Source organism: Musca domestica, unplaced genomic scaffold (genome assembly GCF_030504385.1).
Source record: "Musca domestica strain aabys unplaced genomic scaffold, Musca_domestica.polishedcontigs.V.1.1 14, whole genome shotgun sequence".
Classification (NCBI taxonomy): Eukaryota; Metazoa; Arthropoda; class Insecta; order Diptera; family Muscidae; genus Musca; species Musca domestica.
The window spans coordinates 7,663,678-7,685,124 of NW_026712192.1; the positions used below are offsets into that span (position 1 = coordinate 7,663,678).

Below are 21,447 nucleotides of genomic sequence, written 5' to 3' on the forward strand. Positions count from 1 at the left end.
ATATTACGATGTATGGAGATTGGATGAAATCACACTGCCTTCGAGAGGTATTGTGCGCACATCCAGCTAAACAGACGGACATCGCTAGATCGACTCCAAGTGTCCTGAAACAGATTTGGTCCAAAAAGACTTAGGGTCTAAACCCGTTTTTTTCGATGAGGCAGGTTTTGGCGGTATCAAATGACATATATCTTCTCTAGGCATATAGCTGAGAGTATAAGCACATATAAAGTTTCTGTCGGTGTCCCGATAGGTATATACACTCAGCTTTTGACCACTCTTTTATGTGCGCTCCTTTATGGAGGACATACCAAACTTTATATTAAATCTAATATTAGTATAAAAATAAAAAGTTTGAAGAGAACTGGGGAATAATTTCGCATTTTATGAGGGTTAAAAATATTGACAATTTTTGTGAGAAAAAAGGTTGCAGAAATTCTGACATTGATATCCCACTTCAAAGAAGTTATTATTCAAAATTCAGTTGTGTTTGCAATATTTTCCATTTCCAATCTGAACTATATTGGAGACTATGGAGTTTTGAGATTTTTTTCGCAAAAAGTTCAACTTTTATGAGGGAGTTTCTAGGAGTTGGCGGATATTGCCCATTTCATAACTCGATCAAAGTTTGGTTAAAATTTTACGATAACCCAAGTTTCGACCAAATAGAATAGACAGAAAAATGGAGGGACGGGCATGGTTAGTTCGACTACAAATGATGGATTTCGTGCAAAGAGATCTAGGATCTATACCCTTGCGTTTTTCAATGAGGAACATTTTGCCCGATAAAGATATAGGGTATATATCATTTATTGGGAAAAATGTAGCCATGAGGCTGAGGGATAATTCTGATTGCTACATTTCTGAATCCTATTCGAATTAATTTTTACTTTCTTCAGGATATTTGCTGTGTCATCCTAGCGGAAATATTTGCAAGTTATATAAAAAAATTTGACCCATTATTCAGAAATTTTATTAAATGTGGAAAAGGGTAAATTGTTCTCCAAATATAGTGAATTACACGCTTAACTTTATCACAGTGATATTTTGTCATAGATTATACTAAAAATTTACATTTTAACGACCACCCTCGGTACAGGAAAAAACCCCCCAAAACTAACAACAATAATAACCAAACGGAAGTGCAAATACAAAGTGGATAAAAATCAGAAAAAATATCAAAGCAGGAAATCTAAAATAAAAATACCAACCAAAAAGCAGATATGGTAGCGGGGAGAAGAGTTAAGGGAGAGGAGAGTAAAGACAGTAAATCTAAAACCAAATACAACAAATTGAGGACACGGAAACATGCGACATTTACTATACTCCTTGTTTCAATGTATTTGTATAAATACATGTATGTGTGTGAGACCCATACACATACATGTGTTTGTGTGGGTGCATCTATAAATGTATAAAGAGATGTGGCAAATAAATAATAAAAACATTTGAAAACTAAACAAAAAAAAAGGGAAAAAACCCATAACAACTTTAAACAAATAGTTTTGCAGAGTGGAAGTTGCCAGCATAACTGGAAACGGAAAACCCAGGACTTAGGTAAGGGGGGTTTCTATGTATGCACTTCGCCAGGGTGACGATGATGATAATAGTTAAGTTCTATGGGGGCGCCCCCCAATTGGGATTGTATTTCTATGAGAATAACACAATATGTGTTCGGCAAAACAAAAACAACTAAAAAATTAAATATAAAAATGGATAGACATTTTCGTTTTGGGTGCAAAAAAAAAAAAAAACTCAAAATCAAAATAGACCAAATAATAGCAACAAATCAATATAGGCTTGGCAAGAGATAGCTAGGACTAAACCAAACTAAAGAGAAGAGAGGGAGAGCCGATAGAATAAAATCTCTATATGGGGGAGGGAGCGATGGAATATATTAATAGGCTTAGTAGCAAAACATGGCTGGGCTAGCAGCAACAGAGCACTAAGGTCGGAGTGTGGTGGGGTTATGGGAAATCTGCAAAATTTGTACTGGGTATTTGGCTGGAAAAACTAAAAACAAACTAAATTTCAATTTAACATGCAATTTCAAATTGTAGTTTTTCCATTTCACCAAATTTCATTTCAGGTGAAATGAGTAGAGCAAGGCCGGGCAGGGGAGGAATATTTCATTTTAGGTGGGCTTACAAAGTGGGATTTGGTATTTACATACAGAGGTTTAGAGGAAATAAAAGTGGGGATTTTTTGTTTATCATTTCCACATCAAGGGAAAAATTCAATTCAATTTTAAAGTGTTTAGTTGTTGTTGTGAAATATATATATAATAATACAAAAAAAAAACAACTAAAAAATATTTGTGTATATAAAAAACAAAATTCATAGACAAAGAACACGACGAAGAGCAAAAAAATATTTAGTTTTTTTTTTTAAGTAAATTGCTTTGTATTTGTAGTTGTTGGTTTTTTTCAATGATTTATTGTAAAGGAAAATATATATGTATTATGAAATAGATATATATAGTTTTGAATACATATATATATATTAAAAGGAGACAACTGATAGCAAATGTATACGAATATTTAGTTATATAGTTATTATTCATATACATACATATATTTATATATAAATATTGAGAAGGAGAAAAAAAGTTACAACAAAAGTGAAGTATACGGAGAAAAAAGAGAAATGTGATAACTAGTGTAATGGAAACAAAACTGACACTTACCGATTCATGAGAGGTTCGATAATCGATTTCACCGCCTAAAATTCCACTGGCCGAGGCGGAACGTGGCTGTAGATGGCGACTGTTGCTGTTGTCATCTTCACTGCAATCGATTTCCTTTTTGAGAGACTAAAACATAAAAAGAGGAAATAAGGAATGTTAATGGGGTGGGTTTATGACATATTAGCGGTGGGGTGGATAATTCGGATTCGGAGGCTGGATAAAGTGCATAAGGATTTTCTAATGTATAGATATGGGATTTGACATTTTATGTTATTTGTATAACGTTGTTACATTGCATGGCGAGGCTCTGACATTATCAGGCATTACCCATGACTGGATAAATGTTTACATTATCCGGATAGGATGGCTATTATTTTGAAATTATCCGGACAATCGGATAATTCAGATAACGCTCAAAAGTTATCTGGAATTCGTGGATAATGTTTTGATTTTATCCGGATACGTGGATTTATCTTGACTTTATCCGAAAAACAAAGATAATGTTCAAAGGTTGTCTAGACTACGTGGATATGTTTTGACTTTAACCGGGTGCGTGGATAAAGTTTTGACTTCATCCGGATAACACAGGTAATGTTCCAAGGTTATCTAAACTTCGCGGATAACGTTTTGACTTTGTCCAGTTAACATGGGCAATGTTCAAAGGTTATCCAGACTACATGCATAATGTTTTGACTTCAATCGGATAATTCAGATAACGCTCAAAAGTTATCTGGAATTCGTGGATAATGTTTTGATTTTATCCGGATACGTGGATTTATCTTGACTTTATCCGAAAAACAAAGATAATGTTCAAAGGTTGTCTAGACTACGTGGATATGTTTTGACTTTAACCGGGTGCGTGGATAAAGTTTTGACTTCATCCGGATAACACAGGTAATGTTCAAAGGTTATCTAGACTTCGAGGATAATGTTTTGACTTTATCCAGATAACATGGGCAATATTCAAAGGTTATCCAGACTACGTGGATAATGTTTTGACTTTATCCGGATAATATAGATAATGTTCAAAGGTCATCCAGACTATGTAGATAATGTTTTGACTTTATCCGGATGCGTGGATAATGTCTTGACTTTATCCGGATAACATAGATAATGGTCAAAGTTTATCTAGTCTTCGTGGATAATGTTTTGACTTTATCCGGATAACGTGGATAATGTATCGACTTTATCCGGATAACACGGATAATGTTCCACGGTTATCCAGACTTCGTGGATAATGTTTTGACTTTGTCAAGATAGCATGAATAAGGTTTTGACTTTATCCGGATAACAATGATAATGTTCATAGGTTATCTAGACTACGTGGATAATTTTTTGATTTTATCCGGATACGTGGATAATGTTTTGACTTTATCCGGATAACATATATAATGTCCAAAGGTTATCCAGACTACCTGTGTAATGTTTTGATTTTATCCAGATGCTTGGATAACATTTTGACTTTATATGGATAACACAGATAATGTTAAAAGGTTGTCTAGACTACGTGGATAATGTTTTGACCTTATCCGGATTACACAGATATTGTAAAAGGTTATGTAGACTTCGCGGATAATGTTTTGACTTTATCCGGATAACACAGATAATGTTCAAACGTTATCCAGACAACGTAGATAATGTTTTGATTTCATCCGGATAACACACAGATAATGATCCGGATACGTGGATAAAGTTTTGACTTTATCCGGATAACACAGATAATGTTTCAAGGTTATCTAAACTTCACGGATAACGTTTTGCCTTTATCCAGATAACTTGGGTAACGTTCAAAAGTTATCCAGACAATGTGGATAATGTTTTGACTTTATGTGCATAACATGGATAATGTTTTGACTTTACCCGGATAACACAGATCCAGGTTATCCAGACTTCGTGGATAATGTTTTGACTTTATCCAGATAACATGGGTAATGTTTAAAGGTTATCCAGACTACGTGGATAATGTTTTGACTTTATCCGGATACGTAGATAAATGTTTGAATTTATCGTTGATATTTCTATTTTATCCAAATAACACGGCTAATGTTCATCGCACTTACCAAGGGTACCGACTGCACGGGACCCAAACCCGACGGTCCGGCAAGTGTATCACTGACCAATCCCAAAGCAGCTGCCGTCGATGAACTGGGACTTAGACCGCCGGCTAGCGAGGTGCCCGATGTCGAGGGTAAACCGCTCAGACCACCCCTACTACTGGGGCGATCCAACCCGGAACCATCTCGGGAACTACGCGATGCTGGACGTTGTGAATGTGAGTCTAAGGCCAGTGCAGCACTACCGGTTAGGGGTGTAGAACGTGCCGAATCGACACCGCCACCACCACCACCACCACCATCGCCGTGATCACGATCTCGTTCACGACTGCCACCGAGCGAACAAAGCCCACTCTCCAGACCTGCACGCAAATTGGGACTAACTAGTGCCGCAGCCAAGCTACTGCTGCCTATTTTCATATTCAGCCCCCCAATATCTTCGGAGCTGTTATCACCGTCATCGTCTAAATCCATTTCTTCGTCACCATAGTCGACATCTTCAATGTCTTCGATCTTTTCGACACCAGTGTCTTCCAGGTCGCCCCGACCCAGGCCACGTTGAACATCACTCAAACGTTCCGGTGACTCAAGACCTGCTGTTTCACGATCACTGTCGCGTTCATGTTTCAGTGTTGGGTCATCGCCTTCGTGTGTTTGGTGCCTTGTCGACATGGTCCCACTAGCCGAACTCTGGGGTGTTGTACTTCGTGTCTTTTCATTGGAGGTTGTCGTCGACACGGTTGTGGCTGTAAAGCCGGACGCCGAGGTTGCATTATTGTTGTTCGCAAGGGAGTTCTCCTTGCTGTCTTCCAGTTGCTGTTCCAAACGTCTTTGATAGAGATCTAGGGGTTGGGGTGAACCACGATGCTGTGGTTCTTGTATTGAGGCTGCCGACTTGACATGGATACGCTTTGGAGGTGAGGGGCTACAACGTTCTGTTGCTGCTGCTGCTGCTGCTGTTGTTGTTGACTGCTGGTCGTGGCTGGTGCTGCGTTTCGAACTCAGCGAAGTGGCAACGGCAGCCGAAGTTGTGCTGGTGGCATTTGTTGTTGTGGCAGATGTTGTTGGTGTTGTTGCTGCGGTTGCTATTGATGGTGCTGCGCTTGCGGCGGACGCTGAGGCGGCCGATGATGAGGCGACAATATTGGACGTGGATGTGGAGGCTCCCGATAGGGTGGCATCGACAGGACTGTCACATGAGCTACTACTTTTGCAGGGCTGTGAATGAGGTCGTAGACGTTCAGGTTCACGTTCTGGTTCGCGTAGGGTTGTGTTCTGATTTGTCATTTCTGCTAGACCCTTGACCTGCAATGAGAGACAGAGAGCAAAATAAGGATTCAAATCACTTCTCTTTGCCATTTATGTGGTGTGGGCCTACCTTCAAAGACTCCGCCGTTTTCAGCAGTGCCGATAACTGACAATATTGCACGTTTACTTCGCCTTTATACATGAATTCAACTAGGGTTTGTAGTTCGGCAAAACGGACGTCCTTTAATATCACAATGGGATGTTTTTCGGGGTGGTCCAGAAATAGGCTCTGGAAATACGATGAACAGGCCGAGAGGACCACCTGCAAAGGGAACAAAAAAAAAAGAAAGATACAAATTAGACATTTTGAATAACAAATAACAATCACAACCAATAATTTGCCAGTAATGACAGTCTATTAACATTCGTTTGGACAGACTAACAGCCAGATGGACCCAACCGCTGGACATTAGACAAAAAATATCAACACTGCAATTCTAATAATTTACTTGGGTAAATAATATGAGATTAACCATAAGATTTATGCTTTCCAGCCCAAGGCCAAAAAGGCTGGCACCAGATGATAGAAAGTTCGTTTACGTTGTTGTAAATGTGTTGCAGCAAAACCCCCCAACTTCTGACTGACCATAGTTCTCAGTTCTCAGTTTATGTGGAAGACATTCACATCGCTCACGAGTCGAAATAAAAAATTAATAGCAATTTTTCATTGGCAGTAATTGTTTGGCTAAATCAACACTTTGCGCCTGAACACAACAACCTAATGTTGGTCATAAATGTTGTACCATGTGGGTCTGACGAAACAACATTTTGGTATGATTGACATTGGAGGTTTAAAGACTTACGACTTTGGAATTTTCGTAAGAAATTTGAAGAATGTTCCAAGGCTAGCCAGGCTACTTGGATAATGTTTTGACTTTATCCAGATAACACAGATAATGTTCAAAGGTTATCTAGACTTCGTGGATAACTTTTAGACTTTATTCGGATAACACATATAATGTTCGAAAGCATCCAGGCTACGTGGATATGTTTTGACTTTATTCGAATACGTGGATAAAGTTTTGACTTTAACCGGATAACACAGATAATGTTCGAAGGTTATCCAGACTTCGTTGATAATGTGTTGACTTTATCCGAATAACACAGATAATGTTCAAATGTTATCCAGACTACGCGGATAATGATTTGACTTTATCTGGATAATATGGATAATGTTTTGACTTTATCCGGATAACACAGATAACGTTCCAAGGTTATCCAGACTTCATGGATAATATTTTGACATTATCCGGGTAATTTTGTAGTGTTCAAAGGTTATCCAGACTGCGTGGATAATGTTTTGACTTTATCCTTTTATCCATGGATAATGGTTTGACGGATAACACAGAGAATGTTCGAAGGTTATCCAGACTTCGTTTACAATGTTTTGACTTTATCCGAATAAAACAGATAACGTTCAAAGGTTATCCAGACTACGCGGATAATGTTTTGACTTTACCTGGATAATATGGATAATGTTTTGACTTTATCCGGATAACACAGATAAAGTTCCAAGGATATCCAGACTTCGTGTATAATGTTTTGACTTTATCCAGATAACACGGATAATGTTCCAAGGTTATCTAAACTTCGTGGATAATGTTTTGACTTTATCCAGATAACTAGGGTAATGTCTAAAGATTATCCAGACTACGTGGATAATGTTTTGACTTTATTTGGATAACATGGATAATGTTTTGACTTTATCCGGATAGCACAGTTAATGCTCTAAGGTTATCCAAACAACGTGGGTAATGTTTTGACTTTATCCGGATACGTGGATAAAGTTATGACTTCATCTGGATAACGCTAATAATGTTCAAAGTTTAGCCAAACTTCGTGGATGATGTTTTGACTTTATTCAGATAACAGGGATAATTTTCAACGGTATCCGACTACGTGGAGAACCTTTTGTCATTATCCAGGTAAGAGGATAATTTGTTGTCTTTATCCGGATAACATGGATAATGGACTAGGATTCCTTTTTTTCTATAGAAAAAATCCTTCGAAGCCAAGCTTCGATCATCTTTTTTTTTATAGAAATTCTCAGTAACTGAGGATCGATTTTTTCTGCAGAAATAACTTCAGTAATTGATATTCGATTTTTTTTCGGTAGAAAAAGATCCTCAGTATCTGAGCTTCGACTTTTTTTCTATAGAAAAAAATCCTCAGTATCTGAGCTTCGATTTTTTCTATAGAAAAAAAATCTCCGAATCATAGGTTCAATTTTTTCTATGGAAAAAATCCGTTGAAACTGAGGTTCAATTTTGTTCTATAGCAAAAAAAATTCCTCCGAATCTGAGGTTCAATTTTTTTATAGAAAAAAAAATCCTCCGAATCTGAGGTTCGATTTTTTTTTCTATAGAAAAAAATTCCTCCGAATCTGAATTTCGATTTTTTTTTCTATAGAAAAAAATTCCTCCGAATCTGAAATTCGATTTTTTTTCTATAGAAAAAAATCCTCCGAAGCTGAGGTTCGATTTTTTTCTATAGAAAAAAAAAAAAGAATCGAACCTCAGTTTCGGAGCATTTTTTTTCTATAGAAAAAAAAAAGAATCGAACCTCAGTTTCGGAGCATTTTTTTATAGAAAAAAAAGAATCGAACCTCAGTTTCGGAGCTTTTTTTTCTATAGAAAAAAAAAAGAATCGAACCTCAGTTTCGGAGCTTTTTTTTCTATAGAAAAAAAAAAGAATCGAACCTCAGTTTCGGAGCATTTTTTTTCTATAGACAAAAAAGAATCGAACCTCAGTTTCGGAGCATTTTTTTTCTATAGAAAAAAAAAAAGAATCGAACCTCAGTTTCGGAGCATTTTTTTTCTATAGAAAAAAAAAGAATCGAACCTCAGTTTCGGAGCATTTTTTTATAGAAAAAAAAATCGTCCGAAATTGGGGTTCCATTTTTTTTCTATATAGAAAAATGCTTCGAAGCTGAGGTTCGATTTTTTCTATAGAAAAAAAATGCTTCGAAGCTGAGGTTCGATTTTTTCTATAAAAAAAATTCCTCAGTAGCTGAGGTTCGATTTTTTTCTATAGGAAAAAAATCCTCAGTAGCTGAGGTTCGATTTTTTTCTATAGAAAAAAATGCTTCGAAGCTGAGGTTCGTTTTTTTTTCTATAGGAAAAAAAATTCCTCAGTAGCTAAGGTTCGATTTTTTTTTCTATAGGAAAAAAAATTCCTCAGTAGCTCAGGTTCGATTTTTTTCTATAGGAAAAAAAATTCCTCAGTAGCTAAGGTTCGATTTTTTTCTATAGGAAAAAAATTCCTCAGTAGCTGAGGTTCGATTTTTTTCTATAGAAAAAAATTCCTCAGAAAAAAAAAATTCTCCGAAATTTTGGATCATTTTTTTTTCTATAGAAAAAAAAATCCTCCGGAGTTGAGCTTCTATTTTTTTTCCTTAGAAAATAATCTCGTTTCCTAAAATTTCTATCACGCCATTCCAATTTCTTTGTTTCAATATTTATTTCTCTCAGATGGAGCCCATACATAACATAAATATGTATGCATCAGTCAATGTAAAAATTATGGCAAAAATTAAGGAGTGTTTGTGGTGAAATATTTTATGATATGCCAAAGAAAAAAAAAAAACAACAACAACAACAAAATTATTAGATTTACGATTTGCCTACAAAGTGTAACACCAACCAATCCGATGAACTGCAAAAGCTGAAAATTGAAAATGAAGAATTGAAGTGAGTCGAACACAGCTAACAAACAATGCAGCAGCAGCAATTGGCCGACCTCGTCCATTGCTTGTCGTCAACTTTGGCGGTAACATGTAATCATCGCCATTGTAGAACCATCATCGAAGTCAGCATAGCAGTGGTGGAATGTTGGAAGTGAACTAGTGGACGGACGGACAGACGAACGGACCACTAATATAAGTGATGGTGGATTTTAAGGTTGGTTAGGTGAAGGCAAACCGAAAAAGAATACCAAACGCCCAAGGCATGCGAGGGCGTTGACAGTTTTTTCGTTGTTTGGACACTGAGGAGAACACACAAAAGAGAAAAAACAACAACAACACAAACAACTATCTAAATTCATAGATTTAAAGAAAATCTAAGCGGCAAGTGTTGGCAGCCGCTATGATCTAGATGCTTTGGCTTTTCCTTTGGCTAAGCCTCGCAAAAAAAGTGAGGTGTTGGTGTTGCACCAATTTTTACACATTTCTTCGTTCGAAATATGTGACATAGCAGCCGCAGCAAAATGTTATCAATATGCCATTGTATCCAACATCCACTTGTGGACCTTGTGGCCATTATGTGGAAAATGCTTGCAGACCGCCTATTGTGCGTTGCCTGAAAACGTGGCCAGAGATGAGACAACATAATTCCCTTTAGAGGTTGAATTTTAAAGTGAGCATTACCTAACAGAATAGGCCTTGGCAGACAGCGAAACATTCAAAGACAAAAGTGAAGCATGATCTAAAAAATTTATATTTAAAATCCCATACGCATGCGCAAATACTCGCTGCTCTTTGCATTCATAGCGCCTAAGGTTATGCAATGATATGTGGCACTGCCAACGCTGCCATATTTCTTGATACCACATGCAACACATGTAGGCTCTGTGTAAACTTGTTTCCTCTTTGCAGCACATTTCGTTAATCGTGAGTATTTTTTCTGGGCTGTACTGAAATCACGATTTTATTCTGGCCTTTCTTGGCATTTGTTGTTAATTTCTCCTGCAGCCTTTGTATTCGAATATTTTATGCCAACTCTGGCCAGGGCGAGGGCGTTATACATATAACCATATTTCCAATAATGCGTGCGGTGATTTTTCATGGTTTAGCTTTAAGCTTTGAGGTTTGGTTGGTTGGTAGTTAGGTAGGTAGGAGTGGTGGTAATTGTGGTAGTTTTCTATTTTTCAAACTTCGTATTTACTTCCCAATCGTTGCTCGTAATAAATATTTTCTATGGCGTTTGAAAATTGATTTTGTAACGCTTCATAAATTGAGAGAAAGATATTTGACCATTTCAATATAAAGTAAAAAAAGAGAGGATATAAGTAGAGCGCAGAAGATAAGGTGGATTTTTGAAAGGTAACTTATGAATGAGGAAATTTAAAGTTTCGAAGATGCTAATTGTCCTTTAAAACGAGTTAAAAAGTATCAGTATCCGGTTTTGCCCACAGATGTATGGCCTCAGGCAATGTTCGATTTTATATATATATTTTGACTTCTGTTATGATTATTCAAACGACTGACCCCCTATGGAGTAGGTTCCGAAGCAATGGGCCAATATTGTCCTATACGTATCTGACAAAAAATAAATATGATATAAATATTGTGAGGTGCCAGGTTAGGACTATATTGACTACTTCCTTCACTTTATATTAAATTTGTGGTAATTTTTAGAAGATGCGAAAATGTGCGTGAGGTAGCAGATATTGTCGACCGAAGTATTCCACTTTCATACTTCATCTAATACAGATAAAAATATTGGTATGGAAAAAATTACAAGAAAATCGAATATTTTCAGGGTAAGATGAAAAAACTGCAACCAATTTCAGACTGCTGTCATTTCTAAGCCACTCGTCCGACAGCTGTTAAAATTATTCCAGTGACAGTTCGTTATATTGTTTACAAGCGTACAAAAGCATTTTGGTGAGAATTCTCCAGAAAAAAAGTTATTCGTGATGAAATTCAAGCGTGATAGGGTGATTTATTTATGATATTTGGCAGGAAAACAACAAGTGGCTATCGGTTGATCACTCCAGCATTTAAATGCGAAATCTTTTGTGTCTCGTACCATCGCTCGTTACCGTGATACTGGTAGCGTAGCCCAACGTCAAGGAAGTGGTCGGAAGAAAACAGCAACATCAGCAGAAATGGTTCGAAAAGTAAAGAAGCGAATTGATCGAAACCCGCGTCGCAGTAGCCGAAAAATGGCTTGTGAGCTGAACATAACGCAATATTCCATTCGGCAAATTTTGGAAAATTAGCTCGGGGTAAAGCCATTGAAATTTCAAAAAATGCGAGAACTTACACCGCAACAGAAAGAAAATAGACTCAAAAGAGCTAAAGAGTTGCTTCGCTTGGTCAAAAGTGGTGATCTGCCGAATTTGGTTTTCTCCGATGGGAAAACATTCGTTGTCCAGCTGTTTGTAAACAAACAAAATGATCGTGGCTTTACTTGCCAAAGAGGTCAGCTGAAAATGTGCACCTTCGGTTGGCCAGCAGAACTCAAGCGTCGGCCATGGTGATGGTGTGGGCCGCCATAACAGCCGATGGTCGCCCTTCGCTCGTATTAATCGACCGTGGCATCAGAGTAAATGCCGAATCTTATCGAGAAAATATTCTTGGAGGGTGTATTAAAGCCTTGGGCACGCAAACATTTTGGTCGCAAACCTTGGACATTCCAACAGGACTCAGCACCATCGCACTCAGATTGTGCCACCCAAAAATAGTTATAAAATGAGGCTCCTCGCTTTATTTCCAACACACCAAAATCTCCGGATACCAATCCGTTGGATTATTGTATCTGGAGTATTTTGGGAAGCAAGGTTGGCACTAAAAAATACCAAAGTGTCGATCACCTCAAGCAAGCGCTTCGTCGGGAATGTGCCAAAATATCGCAGAGCAACATTCGGGCAGCGTGTGACGTTTTCATTGGCCGTTTGAAGGCCATAATTCGAGCCAAAGGTGACCAATTCGAACAAATCTAAACTAATTCTAAAATTTGATGCTATTTCCGATATTTTTGCTTCCATTCAATAAAATTTAAAAAAAAATATGTAAAAAATATGGGGTTTGACTTTGTTGCAGTTTTTTTTCACCCTGTATATTCAATTTTATGCGAAATCATAAATTCCATATTCATCCCAGGTTTCTGGTTGAGAGAAATCTTTAGTTACAGCAAATTGTAAAGAATCGCTGTGCAATTTGAAGAGAATTGGATGCTTATTTCAAATTTTTGGACGTTTGTTTGTTTTTTAAAATCTTGAACCCTATGTGAGGGAGGTACCAGAAGGAATGGTCCGATCTCTACCACCTTTATAACAGCTCTTGTGTTGATAGAAATATTGAGATATACTAAGTCTGAATGGAATCGGATGTTAATTTCGCGTTTTATGAGCTTCATGGATGTTCAAATTTTGACTCATTGGGGGGGGGAGGTAGCAGGAGGAGTGGACCGATATATCCCATCTTGACAGCGAATCCTTGGTTAATAAAAATATTGGGATATGTGAAATTTGAAGACAATCGGATACTTTTTTCGGGTTGTATATTCATTTTGATTATTCGAAACTTTCACCAGAAGGCTTTAATATCGAATTTCAGAATTTCAGCTTTATTTTTTCATTCAATACCAAATTTAGTAACATTTAGTACGCATATCCAAAACAAGCTCATTCTCTCAACCACCACAGGCACCATCCATATCAAATTTCAGGATTTCAGCTCTCTTCACCACCTCCATATCTAAATTCCAGATAACAACAAAGACCTCAGTATCAAATTTCCGGATTCCAGCTCTATCCCTTTACCCAATACAAAATTTAGTACTATTTAGTACTTTTCCTATAGATTTCCAAAACCACCTCTATATCTCAATTCCAGATACCAACAGTGACCACACTATATCAAACTTGAGGATTCCAGCCATATCCCTTTGCCCAATACCAAATTATAGTACTAAATTTGGTATTTAGTACTTTTCGTAAAAATATAGGTTGCATTTCCCAAAACTCCTCCAAATCTCAAACACAGATACCATCAATAATCTAAATATAAAACTTTAGATTATTTCCCTCTTCTTTCACCCAGTACCAAATTTAGTACCATTTTGTACTTTTCGTAAAATTATAGTACAGATTTCCATAACCACCTCCATATTTCAATCCCAGAGACCTCAATTTCAAATGTCTGGCTTCCAGCTCTATACCTTCGCCCAATACCAAATGTAGTACTATTTAGTACTTTTCGAACAATTATGGTACACATTTTCAATTCCACTTCCATATCTCAATTCCAAATACCCACAGAGACCACAATATCAAATTTGAAGATTCCAGCTTTATCCCTTCACCCAAACAAAATTTTGTACCATTAAGTACTTTTCGTACAAATAAAGGTCACATTTCTAAAATCACCTTCAAATCTCAAACACAGATATCATCAGTAATCTATATACCAAATGTCAGAATTTCATCTATATCCCTTCACCGGATAACACCTATAGTAGCATTCAACAATTTTCGTACAATTATAGTAGACATTTCCGAAATCGCCTCCACATGAACATGAACAGGCCCTAATACCAAATTTCACACAATATCAAATTGTGCCAAATATTGTACCGTTTAGTACACATAAATACGAATTTCCATAAGTTCCTACATACCCCAATCCTATTTTCCAACAAAAAACCCCAATACTAATTCCAGGATTCCATCCCTCTCGGTTTTCTTAAATCAAAATTCTTCCAAATTTAGTACATTTTAGTACATATAAATACAAATGTCCAAAAACTACATACATATCCGTATCCTATACTCCGACATTAATTTTATTTCCAATTTTCAGAATACTAGCCCCATTGGTACATCCAAATCCAAATTGTGTCAAATTTAGTACCATTTAGTACAGTTAAGTATGAATTTCCCAAACTTCCTACATAATCCAATCCTACACTCCAAGAGTAATCTTAATTCCAAATTTCAAGATTCCAGCTCTATCGGTTCACCTAAATCGAAATTGTACCAAATATAGTACCATTTAGTACACTTAACACAAATTTTAATAGCTGCCTACATCATACAGTCCAATAGAAATATTGTTTACAAAATGTATACCGGTTCATCGAAAATTAAAATTGTACAAAATTTAGTACCATTTTTTACACATATGTACGTATTTCCAAAATTGCTCACATTCCTCAGTCCTACAATGCAATTGTAGTCTTATTTTTAAATTCCAGGATTTCAACCCCATTGGTTCAACCAAAATTTAAATTGTTCCAAAATTTAGTACCATTTAGTACAAATAAGTACGAATTTCAAAAATTTCCCATCCCCCTCAGTCCTACAAAGAAATAGTTACCTTATTTTAAAATTTCAGAAATCGATTTATACACACCGAAGTTGTACCAAATTTAGTACCATTTAGTACTTCTCGTACACATAAGTACCAATTTCGAAAACTTCCTCCATATCCCAATCCTACAGTCCGCCAGTAATGTTAATTTCAAATCTGAGGATTCCAGCTCCATTCGTTCCTTCAAATTGAAATTGTACCAAATTAAGTACCATTTAGTACTATACGACATGATACGACATGATGTATATTTTAGTAGATTTCGTACGCTTATAGTGCGAATTTCCTGAAACCCTTTGGCAAATCTATCATATACTCCATCAGTGATCCTCGTTTCAAATTTAAGAGTTTTAGATCTACTGCTCCCATATGTAGTACCTTTTAATACCTTTTGTGTGTTCTAGTAGGAATATTCAAAACCCAGCCCTATCTGACCCCAAGAGTAACCCTCATCCAAAAATTCAAGAGTCTAGCATCAGCCGTTTCGTCTAGGCGTTTATGAATCATTACTCTACGAACACACACTCAATCACAAATTGATTCCTTACAATCCCAAACTAGGCCTCTATTAATCTCCCTATTTGGCTAGTTTTCCCCTCACCATTTAGCCATTTGCTAAAGGTCACATTTAAATTGCCAGACCATATGCTGCTTAGGCTGGAAAATTTATTACCAATAATTTTTAATGATTTGTTAAAGCAAAGATTTTCTAATTGAATGGGAGTTTGTTGTCGTTATAATTTAAGATAAATTTTTCAACAATCCAACACAGATACACATACATACACACATACATCGCATATGTGGCGAGTTAATTTTGAGTAAATTCTGTGGCAAAGTGCCAAACATGATCACCTTTAAATTGCCTGCCCGGCCAATATCCAATGATGGTGGTTGGTGGTGACTGTTGTTTGGCGTGTCGTCGTCGATGTTGTTGTATTGGCTATGCCAGAATTTAGCCTATGAACGCCATCGGCGTTCATTAGCTAAAGGGGCGTTATATGGCTCGTTATAAACGGCGCGATCAATTAAAGAGCAAAACTTATAATGTATGGCAAACAAGCTGTGCATATGCTGCGAATCCGCCTAGCTGCCTGGCTGGCGGCCTATGGAGGGTTGGAATTTGCCAAACCGCATTTTGCCTCTCGACACGACAAGCTCATATAGTATATGGTTAACGACAACATATAACCGACCAACTGAGCCAATCAGGAAATTTGATTTTCGCTAATAATATGGCAAATTGTGCGCGAGAGTGCTAAAAAAATATGCTATGCCAATGAACTAGGCAAGGAGTTTTTTGTAAAACAAAAACTACACTTGAAAAAAATATTTAAAATTTTTAAATTTCAAATTTTTTTTTGGAATTGAATTTGGGTTGGAAAAGGCACATATTTACTTTAGATGGCTTCCGTAGAATCTCTTCAATTATATGAAACCATAAGCTGGAAACTCTGTAGATCAGTTTTTGAAGGTTGATTTTCGTAAAATAATATTTGTAGTCTTTTTTGATTCAATGAGAAAACTTAAAAAAAAAAAAACAAGTAAAAATGCTGTAACTTCGGTCGGGCCGAATTTGTCAATTAAAAAAAAACTGTTAGAAATTCAGTTTAAATCTTAAAAATACCGAATGTAGCCATTATATTAGTGTCTATACGAAGACGTGGACCTGCATAGGCAACTTTTGTCATAAGCCATTACAATATTCAAACGCGAAGCTTGAAAAAAATTCGTTAAGTAATGTAGCTAAAATCATCAAAGTACCGAATATAGGGAATTACCGTTATGTGTGGGCTATACGAAGACGTGGACCTGCACAGACAATTTTCTGACTTAGGCTGTAGTATCTGTTACGAACTTCAAATACCAAATTTGAACCAATTCTGTTGAAAAATGTCGCTAAAATCATCAAAATACCGAAAATCGGAAGGTGCTGTTATATGGGGGCTATACGAAGGCGTGGACCTGCACAGAAAATTTTCTGTCTTAGGCTGTAGTATCTGTTACAAACTTCAAATACCAAATTTGAAACAATTCGGGTAAAAAATGTCGCTAAAATCATCAGAATACCGAAAGTCGGGAGGTGACGTTATATGGACGCTATGCCAAAACGTGGACCTATATGACCCATTTTCAATAATAAAAGTCCTTCTGACATAATTTACATTTGAGTAAAATTTACCTACTTCATTTCGTTCGGAAGCTAGAGTGATCCTTCATACTATGATGGAGGGTATAAAAATTGAAATCGAAATTGGGAAACATAAGCCAAACTTTGAATAACTGAAGTTTGGTGTTGAAAAATTGAAGTTGACATTTGCCTGTGGTGAAAATCGCAAAAAGATCCGAAGTCTTTTTATTCATATATTATCGGACACTACAAACTTATAAGAGTCATAAGTAGAGCTATGTCCTTCTGGAGCAAACCTTTAGTACCTTTAGATCATTTTTTTCACCCATCCTTAATTTAGTTCTAAATTTACTTCTCCTTGAACGAAATCCTTTATTATACCCTCACCCATATCGCTACAGAGGGTATATCACATTCGATATTGCCAAAACGAGCCCCATCGAAATAACGATACTCTTCGCTTTTAATCAAATCTGTATCTGGGCATTTGGCGTCGATTTTGGGGTACATATGACTCGATATGGCCAAAACGTACCTCAGCGAAATAACGGTATTAGACCCAGGGCCTCTTTGGAGTCGATCTAGGGATATAAAGGGTGAGATAAAACAACTACAACAAAGTCAAGCGCCATAGTTTTTACAGTTTTTTAAATTTTATTGAATGAAAGCAACAAATGTCGGAAATAGCATCAAAATTTTAGAATAGGTTTAGATTTGTTCGAAATGGTTACCCCTGGCACGAATAATGACCTTCAAACGGCCAATGAAACCGTCACACGCTGCCCGAATGTTGCTCTGCGGTATTTTGTATTTTATCGGCGAAGCGTTTGCTTGAGGTGATCGACACTTTGGTATTTTTTGGGGCTAACCTTGCTTTCCAAAATACTCCAGACACAATAGTCCAACGGTTTGGTATCCGGAGATTTTGGTGGCCATTGTGCGCTGGAAATGAAGCGAGGAACCTCATTTTGTAACCATTTTTTGGGGACGGGTGCTGAGTGCGATGGTGCTGAGTCCTGTTGGAATGTCCAAGGTCTACGGCCAAAATGTTTGCGTGCCCAAGGCTTTAATACACCCTCCGGAATCTTCTCATGATGATATTCGGCCACACCATCACCATTGCCGCCTGAGTTCTGGTGGCCAACCGAAGGTGCACATTTTCAGCTGACTTCTTTGGCAAGTAAAGCCACGATTATTTTGTTTGTTTACAAACTGCTGGACAACGAATGTTTTCTCATCGAAGAAAACCAAATTCGGTAGTTCACCCTTTTCGGCCAACGAATAAACAATTTAGCTCTCTTGAGTCTATTTTCTTTCTGTTGCGGTGCAAGTTCTTTCAATGGCTTTACCCCGAGATCATTTTCCAATATTTGCCGAAAGGAATATTGCGACATGTTCAGCTCACGAGTCATTTTTGGGCCACTGCGACGCGGGTTTCGATCAAGTTGCTTCCGTGCACTTCCTTGACGTCGGTCTACGCTACCAGTAAGCCATATCATTCACAGGAAATGTTTCAATTTTGGTATTTAAAGTTCGTAATAGATACTACAGCCTATGACAGTAAATTGTCTGTGCAGATCCCCCCTTCGTATAGCCCCCCATATAATGTCACCTCCCTATATTCGGTATTTTGATGATTTTAGCGACATTGTTCACCGCAATTGTTTCAAATTTGGTATTTGAAGTTCGTAGTGGATACTACAGCCTAAGACTGAAAATTGTCCGTGCAGGTTCACTGCTTCATATAGTTCCGATACTATGGTACCTCCCGATATTCGATATTTTGATGGTTTTAGCGACATTATTCACCGAAATTGTTTCAAATTTGGTATTTGAAGTTCGTTATAGATACTACAGCCTATGACAGATAATTGTCTGTGCAGGTCAACGTCTTCGTATAGCCCCCATACATGGTACCTCCCTGTATTAGGTATTGTGATGATTTTAGCGATTTTTTTCAAGTTTCGCATTTGAATATTGTAATGGCCTATGCAGGTCCACGTAGTCGTATAGACCGTAAGATAACGGCTACATTCGGTATTGTTAAGATTTTAACAGAATTTTTATTTTATTTTTTTTTTTTTGAAAATTTGCTAAATTCGTTCCAAATGGTGGAGGATATTCAAGCTTTTTTCTTTGTTTTTAAAGCAAATTCTCATCTCTCCATCCGCAGATCTTTTCGATTCGCAGGCTTAATGAAAATTGCATAACATGATTATGTGTAGATGTCGCCTCTCGTTTTTTTTTTTGTTTTTTTTTGACAATTTTATATTTGCGTGTAATAATTTCTGGAGCTATGTATGGCAACATATATATAGTGGCTGCTGCTGCTGTTAGGCTACACTGTCACATACCTGGAAAGAGCGAGAATTTATGAATTCTAGCTTAAGGGGTGACATGAAGAAGCCATACCACCACCACCGCCACCATATCAAATACTCCAAAACTGCCTTGTGGCCATATTGAAAAAATTTCAGTTTAAAGCTAACAACGCCGTAGTAGAAGAAGAAGAAGCAGAAACAACTTGAAACTAAATTGTTAAACAAACTGTCTATGACATATGCCATGGCAAATAGCTGGAAAACACAAATTCCATTGAAATAACTTCTCAACCTGAGTTCCTTCTTTTCAATTCATCATTCGAATATGTGAATTTGAATTTTGAAAATATACAGAAGGCTGGGGCGTGTTGGCTGTTAATTTAGGCAGACAGTTGCAGCAAGAAAGCGTTTATTTTTTCTACAATAAATTCTCTAACCCAACAAGATGTTTTCTAATTGCCTGATATGTTTATTTTTTTTTCAACCATGTCAGGGGATTTTTTTTCTCTCAAATCTTTGGTTTTGGTTGGTTTTACAACAAAACATAAATTGTTTGTTGTAAAAGTCAGTTGAATTGACATTTTTATAGCAGAAGTCGTAGAGAATTAACATTAACAGCTTTCGTATGGAGTGCTAGGAATTAGAAAAATTGAAGTTAGGCTGAGTTAAGCATAAAAATACCAAGGAGTTTTATGGGAAAGTTGTAAAAAATAAAAAAAATTGTTTTTTATTGGATATTTTTCACATAAATATTTATGTGGCGCCGAAAGTGTTTATTTTTTGTTTAATTGCCCAGTAACAGATAAAAAAATGTCAACAATAATTTTGAGTAATTTTCTGCGATTCTAATAGTTAGAATAGTTATAATAGTTAGAACAGTAGACATCGTGCATTGATTGTCAAAAGACCACAATGTGTTCCAGTATTATTCAATATTTTTTACCTTCCACCATAGTATGGAGGAAGGTAAACATTTGTCATTCCGTTTGTAACACCTCGAAATATACATTTTAGACGCCACAAAGTATATATATATTCTTAATCAGCATAAAATTCTATGTCGATTTAGCGTCTGTCCGTCAATCCGTCTTGGAAATCCCTTTAGCTTCCGAACGAAATGAAGTAGGTTGATAAAATGTTATTCAAATGTATATTATGTGTGCAAGATTTTTGGTATTGAAAAAGGGCCATATAGGTCCACGTTTTAGTATAGCCCCCATATAACAGTACTTCCCGATATTCGATATTTTGATGATTTTGGCGACATTATTCACCGGAAATGTGGTATTTGATGTTCGTAGTGGATACTACAGCCTAAGAAAGAAAATGGTCTGTTCAGGTCAATGTCTTCGTATAGCCCCCATATGACTGTACCTCCCGATATTAGGCATTTTGACGATTTTGGCGACATTATTCACCGGAAATGTTTTTAAGTTGGTATTAGAAGTTCGCAGTAGATGCTACAGCCTCAGACGGAAAATTGTCTGTGCAGGTTCACGTCTTTACATAGCCTCCATATAACATTACCTCTCGATATTCGGCATTTTGATGCTACATTATTCATTTTGGCGACATTTTTTCAAATTTGGTATTTGAAGTTCGTAATGGGTACTACAGCCTACAACAGAAAATTTTCTGTGTAAGTCAACGTTTTGATTTAGCCCCTTATAATAGTTCATCCTTATATTCGGTATTTTGATGAATATAGCTACATTATTCACCGATTTTTTTTTTCAAGTTCCGCATTTGAATATTTTTACTGGCTTATGACAAAAGTTGCCTATGCAGATCCACGTCGTCGTATAGACCCTAATATAACAGCTGCATTCGGTATTTTTAAGATTTTAATAGAATTTTTAACGGATTTTATTTTTTTTTTTTTTAAATTTCCGAATTCGTTCCAAATGGCG

The 21,447-nt window shown here is 36.7% G+C and overlaps 1 protein-coding gene across 6 annotated transcripts in view; it reads right to left on the reverse strand.

Annotated features, from left to right (window-relative positions):
• The window catches only part of LOC101894336 (longitudinals lacking protein, isoforms A/B/D/L), a 743,553-nt gene that overhangs the window by 50,610 nt on the left and 671,496 nt on the right, over positions 1–21,447 (reverse strand). For all 6 annotated transcript variants that reach the window (XM_059119169.1, XM_059119168.1, XM_059119166.1 and 3 more), the window contains 3 exons: positions 6,119–6,310; positions 4,747–6,045; positions 2,687–2,812 (listed from right to left, as the gene is read on the reverse strand). In XM_059119169.1, the coding sequence (XP_058975152.1) occupies positions 2,687–2,812; positions 4,747–6,045; positions 6,119–6,310 (1,617 nt within the window). The remainder of the gene's footprint in view (positions 1–2,686; positions 2,813–4,746; positions 6,046–6,118; positions 6,311–21,447) is intronic.